Source organism: Clinocottus analis, unplaced genomic scaffold (genome assembly GCF_023055335.1).
Source record: "Clinocottus analis isolate CAN_PGR_092001 unplaced genomic scaffold, fCliAna1.0.p SCAF_37, whole genome shotgun sequence".
NCBI lineage: Eukaryota > Metazoa > Chordata > Actinopteri > Perciformes > Cottidae > Clinocottus > Clinocottus analis.
Genome location: NW_027176120.1, coordinates 24,282 through 32,470, shown reverse-complemented (window position 1 = coordinate 32,470; position 8,189 = coordinate 24,282). Strand labels below are relative to the sequence as shown.

General features: G+C 42.8%; 1 protein-coding gene across 1 annotated transcript; it reads left to right on the top strand.

Moving 5' to 3' along the window:
• Positions 1–3,450: 3,450 nt before the first annotated feature.
• fdx2 (ferredoxin 2) lies at positions 3,451–5,591 on the top strand. The gene is made up of 5 exons (XM_068596447.1): positions 3,451–3,738; positions 4,033–4,084; positions 4,974–5,080; positions 5,166–5,253; positions 5,361–5,591. The coding sequence occupies exons 1-5, from the start codon at positions 3,552–3,554 to the stop codon at positions 5,515–5,517; spliced, it is 591 nt and encodes a 196-aa protein (XP_068452548.1). The 5' UTR covers positions 3,451–3,551; the 3' UTR covers positions 5,518–5,591.
• The last annotated feature ends 2,598 nt before the right edge of the window (positions 5,592–8,189 follow it).

The following is an 8,189-nucleotide window of genomic DNA, read 5'->3' as shown; positions in this document are numbered from 1 at the left end:
AATACGTCATTTTTCCATTTTAGAATCCAACAACACAGTTTTTTGACTGAAGCTCCTTCCTAACAGGACAAGACTTTGTTTTATTGTGATTTTTGTTCCAGGTTCTGATTCTTTTGGTCCTAATCTTTACAAAAAGGTGTCTTATTGACGCTCCAGGAGGCTTTTTTGGGGAATCTGGCTCATATCATGCTGGATGTTCATAGTTACCATCAAAATATCTTTTTAAAGTGATACTTGTGATATATATATACATTTTTACCAAGACTTTTCTGAACAATTACAAACAATAAACACAAGTATTGGATTTAATTTGGGGTTCCTACAATGAGTCAAACAGGGAAAAAAAGGTCAAGAGCTCATATTAGTAAACTCGGAGCATCATGTTTGAACAGGAGATGCATTTTGAAGCTTGCACAGGATTCAAAGCCCATCTGACATCCAGTGAACTGAGTTTTCCCAAAAGAGTGCAGTGAAACAAGTGAAATGAAATAGCTGCTGTCATTCAACCAGGTGGCCAAATATAGATCATCATAACTGATGATGTGCTTACAGTGAAGCCAGAAACAGTAAAAAAGGGAACTGAAGCACGCCGGCACACAGCGAGTAACCCTGCAGGAGACATTTGTAACAGATCGACACGCTTGGAAAAACACATGCAACGCCAACATGTTTGGACTTTGTACAAATTCATTAAATTCTACCAACTTCTTGGCCTCAAAGCCCTTTGCAACACCTGGAGAGTCATTTAAATGAAGTTACAGCAGGAAAAGTAATCTCAAAAGGAGAGAAAATGCATTGTGAGACATAGCTAATAGCTCAATTCCATCTGTATGCCACACACAAGTCATGCAACGTTTTAAAACAGGTCGTCAAAATGTCAAATTAATGCTCAAAAGACAGATTTGGGGAAAACACAGACATCTTTTCCTGTTTTCAGATTAACAGATTAAAGAAAGTTTCCATTCTTTAACTGCCGCCGGTTTTCCCCTGACTGTGTGTGTGTGTGTGTGTGTGTGTGTGTGTGTGTGTGTGTGTGTGAGCCTCTAAATGAACGACAGTGCCCATGTTCTTCGTCAAGAAGGAACACGCCATCCAGCGTAACCGTCACAAGGTTCACAATCGGCAAAAATAGGAGACGTTTATTCACTAAAAACAACAATAGGCGCGCTGGCGGGATTGAATGGCCCCCAGGGGACTGCTGGGAAATGTGGAGTTTTTCCATGTTGTATCTGGATACATGAAGCGAATACATACATGTGTACTCTGGGGAGGTTGACATACATCTGCTGAAATGTCCTCACGGGCTGTGTGTGTGTGTGTGTGTTACATTTGTATGGCTTTCCTTAAGAGCTGAAGTACTGAGTGGGCGGGGCTTAGAGGAAGTATGAGTGTGTACGCGAGGTTTTGTGAGTTATTGTACCGCCTCGTCTTAAGGGAGTGAGGGGAGTGTAATCTGGAGGAACAGCTAGGGGCCACTTCATACCCAAGTCAAGCGTTAAACTACCTCCACCCACCACGCCCCTGCACACACACACACACACACACACACACACACACACACACCTGCAGGATCCCAGGACAGGAGAGCCCGATGATATACTAGGTGCTCTAAAATCACAGACTTTGCAGACACAGGTAAACTGTCCCTGGACACTAATCCTCCAGGTGTGTGTGTGTGCGTGTGTGTGTGTGTGTGGGGGTGAAGAGGGCATATATGAAAGTGTAAAAGTGTTTCATTATGTGGATTTGGAGTATATAAAGTGTAATAATCTGTATGCCAGTGAGTTGACTCCCAGCACTCCCTATAAAATAAAAAACTAGACCTGAAAGTGGCTCATTTACTTTTTATGGCCATGGAAAGACCCTCTGCATCCAGATCCAGATGGGGGGTTGCAGTACGCATCTTGAACCCCACTTTAACAGCGGCTTTGCCCCAAAGCACAGACACTGAAGCAGAGACAAGAAACGACAGCAGTTATATTATCATGCACTCAAGTTTATAAATCACAGCTCAGACAAACGCAGCGCCGCTCAGTGGGAGTTTTACTGCTCTGTCCAGAGATTAGGAGTTTAGTAGCTCCAGGGTTGTTTTTTTAAAGCTAACTTCCCTCCAAGTAGATGTCAAGGGCAGGGAGGTACAGGAAGAGAGAAAGCAGTGTCAGTGCTTCACCTGCCTGCAGTCATAACATCGCTTCTGTCTTCACACGCCGCCGCTCTCAGACGTACACAACAGCTTGCCAGCCTGCATTTGATTTCTTATCGGACGTCTTCTTCCTGCACACACACACATGCAGAATGCAAACTTACTGCTGTGTGATTTAGATGGAGTTCAACAATGAATGAGACTGTATGGAAATGATATTTTGTACTTTGATTCTTTTCATCGTTAACTTTAACAGGCTCAGTCTGGTCTGAGAAGCAAGCGGAACGTACTGTAGCACCAAATGTAGCATGCTAATGAGAAGTAAGAAAACCAATCAGCAATACCATAACGTGGAAACAGAGCATTACAAGTATAAGAAGAGCATTCAAATGTTTTCTCATTTCAGTGGTAATGGTTAAGAGAACACATATGCAACATCATCCTTCACTTATCACTCAAACCATAAAAGTTTATTATTATCATCATCATAGTGTTATTTTAAAAGTGTTATCAGCAAAAGAAGGTAAATAAAATGACTCATTATGCAGAACGGCACCTTTCTAAATGTTTTTGTTGTGTTACATTATTGGGTTATTATTAACATGCCACCAGCAATTTAGACTTGTAGTTGGTCAGATGGAGCCGATTTCAAATATTGTATGTTATTGTGTGTGTGTATATATATATATATATATATATATATATATATATATATATATATATATATATATATATATTTATTTATTTATATATATAAATATATATATTTATTTATTTATATATATAAATATATATATTTATTTATTTATATATATAAATATATATATTTATTTATTTATATATATAAATATATATATTTATTTATTTATATATATAAATATATATATTTATTTATTTATATATATATATATATATATATATATATATATATATATATATATATATATATATATATACATATATATCTTAAACAAGACATATATCTTAAACAAGACATCTTTTTTAGAGGATTATCATAAATTTGAATATAAAAAGTAAAACTGTCAGATAAATGTAGGGGAGTAAAATGTATACTATGAACTTTTGCGATGTAGTGGAGTAGAATTAGAAGAAACTAATTCTACTTAAGCGCAGTATACCGTCCAACTCTGAAATAAAGGTCATCTAACCTGTAACGGTCTTCCCCCTGATACTGCGCACAGAATACATGTTAGACATTGACAACAGTACACAAAGCAGTTAAAATGTTCCCACAACGACCAGCTACAACATTAAAGTGTTCACGGTCTTTCTTCTTTTCCCTGCAGTGAAGCAGCAGCGCCCTCTGCTGGCGGAGCCGCGCATCACCGCTCGGCCCTAAAGCTCTCTCCCCATTGGCTGCGTTCAGCCTCGTGACCAAAACAGAAACATGGCGGCCGCGGCGGCTGTCCGGTCGAGCGTGGGGCTGACTTTGAGGCTTTCTCGAGCGTTACCCGACTGCAGCAAATGTCCGTTTCACCGGGCAAACGGCTGCGGCAGCGGCGTGGGCACTTTCCAGAGGAAGGGCTCGTTTGATAGCTTTCGGACCATAACTCGACACTTGCAGACGAGTAAAGGTGAGCGGTGCAGTTTGCTAACACGTTTAGCCCCCTGCAGAGGGCTGCTTCCCCCCCAGGACTGTGCGTGTACATGTGTGAAATATTCACGTGTGTAAGCTTGTGTTGATGCCAGTGGGGTTTGTGTAGCAGGGGGTCGCCTGCAGTCCGCGGTGAGGGTTGAAGTCCGCTCAATAGCACTTGTGTAACTTGACATCCACATTCCCAGATGAGGCTGTGACGTAATGCAACAAGTGAAAAATCCACCTGAGTCCTTTAAAAACACTCACAGTCCTGCTGCTGCTTGTTTCACAGGTCTGTACCACAGCGAGGAGGGCAGCTCCAATGCAGAGGACCCCGACGATGTGTAAGTTAACGAGGCACTTTAAAAAAAAAAGTAAATTGTGAGTTGAGACGATGTTACTCTGCTACTTAAAAACATCACAACTGCGAAGTTCAAGTCAGTGGAGGCTGCGTTTAATCCACAGGGAAAGATAGCTGAAGTAGTTGCTGAGTCATGCTGAATTTGCACTTTATTACTTTCGGGACCACATCCTGAACATGGACCGTCACTGAACCAGAGCATCAGCCCACATGTAACGCACACGCTGCACGAGAGACACAGTTCCCTCAAAGTATTATTTTCAGGGTACATTAGTGCAGATTGTAGGACAACTTTTAATTCTTCATACATGTTTGGATCAACATTAACTGCAGCGCTTGCAGGTTTTATCCCCAGCTTCTCCTGTCCACCTGTCAAAGTGACCTTCAGCGGTGACCCTGAACCATAGAGGGACGAAAAGTACTATACAAGTGCACAGCATACACAAAAGACTAATAGTAATTCACATGCGCTTAATGTCAAAAGAAACCGGTCGGGCTCTGCACAGTTTTTAATCGACGAGAGGATTTTGGAAGCACCAACAGAAAATCTAAGCGTTACCTCCCGTCACAGCATGTCGAGCAGGAAACCGGTTTGGTTTGGCCCGACAGGGGAAATAACGCCGTGTTCTACCACATTGGTTGGAAAATGGCAGCACTGATAGAAATTTTATATATATATTATTGGGAAAAGATTTGTGCCTCTGAATTCTCTTGAAGCGTGTTAACTGTGTGGATCCAAAGTAAATGTCACATAAGGTTTTTTTGTGACACTAGTGAGTATTGACCCAATTCAAGCACTTTCTCGTACACTTTGTTCCTCTACTGTCTTTATCTTGGAAGCATTAAACAAGTAATGATGGGGTTTTTTTTAGGGTGAACGTGGTGTACATAGATCGGTCGGGCCAGAAGATCCCGGTGAAGGCCAAAGTGGGAGATAATGTCATGTATCTGGCTCAGAGGCATGGAATTGAACTGGAAGGTGAGCACGTGCACAGTTAAATTATTAAATTAAAGCTCGCTTTAAGATGTTTGTTGCTGACTCTTTGCGCGTCTCTCTCCTTCAGGAGCCTGCGAGGCTTCGCTGGCCTGCTCAACATGTCACGTCTATGTGACCTCCTCCCATTTCGACCAGCTGGCAGAGCCCGATGAGCGGTAGGTCCGCTACGAACAACCGCTTCCTTAACCGTAAGACAGACGTGTGCGATGTGGTTTGGAGAGAAATCGCCGTAAATGTGTAACGCGTTTCATGGCGTTCTCAGGGAGGATGACATGCTGGACATGGCGCCCATGCTTCAGGAGAATTCCCGGCTGGGATGCCAGATCATCCTCAAGCCGGAGCTCGACGGCATCGAGCTCACCTTGCCCAAAGTCACCAGGAACTTCTACGTGGATGGCCATGTGCCCAAGCCTCACTGAGGAGAGGGCGCCGAGAGTTTGAGGAAAAAAAAATGGAGCCGGGGAGGTGACGCCATGCGTGCTGATTGAGTGCGGAGGAGGGAGGGAGGGAGGGAGGGGGGGGGGGCGGTGGTGACCATGGAAGAGATGCACGGCTAGGATAGTCTAGAGTCCGTAGCAACTCCCAAGACTTCTTCCTAACTGACAATTCCAACAGTTAACCAATGAAGGCACAGGTCTGTCGTTACAGGACAGTCAGACACCATTTGATTTGGTGAAATCGATGGTTACTTCCAAACATAGAAACTGTGACGTTTAACAGACAATATACTTATTTATGGCGTGTCCTCGGGCTAGCATCAAGATGTCAATCAATCCCACAGACTGTGCTTTGCCAAAACACCAGACAATTCGAGAGGCACGCCACGTCTGTCTCCTCCATTGCAGAGCAAGTTTCAACCAAGTTCATCTTTGAGCCGTTTAATGGAACATTCCTCGTTAAAGCTCGTATACGCACAAGTATTACAAGATGATGTTCTTTATCATTTTCTGCCACTCTTAACTCACTTGTTACACATGATATGCATTTACTCAGCTATCTTTTTTTTAGCCGGCTACAATATGTACTGATTGACTGAAGGTTAGCCCCAAGTCATAGACCTAAAAACAAGTCTTTCTGCATGGTACTGAAGCCAGATACAGAGGAAGAAGAAGCCATTTATCACAAGACAAATGTAGCTTGAAGCTGAAAGGGTCGAACACAAATTCAGACGCATAAAAAAAAAAGTACATTTCATTCACCGTGAAGACTGCAAAATATATTTAAGCTTATTGTGTTCGAAGTGGCAAATGGAAAAAAAAACGCATTTGAAAGCACTTCCTCTCAGCTTCAGGTCGCTTTGATCCAGAGCAGAATGGAGCTGGTGGGCTTCACGTTACCTCGGAAAGAGTTTACCACATCTACCCTTTACCTGGTAAAGCCTACTGTACTTGTCTTTACGCACAAAAGTCAAATGTGTATATTACGTGTTAGCAATGACAAATATGTAAAGTTGTGCAATAAAATGTTTTTAAACGTATTTTGAGACGGGTTTTCTTTAACACTGCCCACATGACCCAGAAACCTCAAACGCGACAAAGACTCAAAGGGTAGACTCATTCTGTTTCCATTGTACTTAAACAAGAAGCTAGTTAACTGCATAACTAGTGGGCGGCTGTTTGTAAAAATAAATAAAAAGATATATACATCCACCCTTACCCAGAAAGTATCTTAAATATTCGTGTTGTCGTGAAAGAGTGCTTTGAAGTGGCGACAAAGTGAAACTGGAACTCCGCGTGGACAACGCTTTTATTCCCCAGCTGGTGTAATCTAGCAAACCCAAAACACCCGCGTAACTCCTCCTGGACCGAAACACGACCCCGGCCACAGCGACCAGCACCAGCGGCGTGAGCTCCCAGTAAAGTCGGCGTACTTCTCCAATGAGTTGGTCGATGATCGAGTCACGGATCCAAGGTGAGCATCACCGGCGGTGCACCGCCGATCCGCGTGGACCGGACCGACTGCGACCACATGTTGGTACTGTTGTGTTGAGGCCGAGGCGGTTCGCCACAGAGGCCATGACAGGTGAACACTACATGAAGACAACTGTGAGATCGTAGTTAATGGATCGGAACATGCAATCATTAGACGTACAGGCCCGGTCAAACTCCAGCCAACAGATAACCAGCTTCAGAGTTAATAGAGTTAATGCATTAAATCGGATCATTTGCACACACAAAAAATAATGCAGTCCCACTGATCATCAACACTAGATTTTGTTTGAAGGCCTCATTGAACCAATAGCCGTCTGGTGCAGCTATGAGAGACAGTCACACGTCCCTGAGACTTCTCAGTATTGACCTGGTGTCCATTGAAAGACCCTCTGCGCTCGCGACGATCGAACGATACAAAAACCGCGAAAAGTCCTCTGCGTGTGGAACGAAAGCGATACATTTGTGTTCTAGAACCCGTTTAAACTCCACGAGCGCGCGCGACGCGTTGTTGCCGTTGTTGTTCCGGTGAGTCACGGATAAGTTACAACTTCATGAAACATAATCTTTCTCAAATCAGGCGGCGTCGTGTCATATTTTCAAGAAAAGAAATGACAGCTCGGCCTTGTTCTGCTTTTAAATAACAATATGCCAGTGACGTTAGCCGATTCCCGTTAGCCCATGTCGGGTCCTACGCTAATAATGTGAGCCGGATTACACATTTCAAGAAAAATGTTTATGTTTTCAATAAGCCAACATCATTTTCACAATTTGGAAAACAAACATGGTAAACACTGCCGTAGGCCTCGCTTCTCTGCGCTCACTGTGGCGTATGGAAACACCAGTAGCATGTAGCTGAGTTGTAGGATATGTGGCTAACCATATAACAAGTGTTATAATAATGTTTTAAAATCCCATTCCCTCTAGAATAGCGGTTCCCAGACTTTTAAACTTGAGACGTATTAATACAAATACATATTTGCAGTCCAGCTCTCGCCTGTCTATGAGTTGTGGGCGGGTCGATTGAAGAGCTTTATTTGAATGACATGTAGTAACCGGAAGTGGTGAAACAACAAGGCAAAATCAGTTTTGTGGAGCAAGATTTCAAATGTTTTACAAATAAATAATGTTCCGTCTTGCTCTCCCCGCTTCTGTTTGTAAAA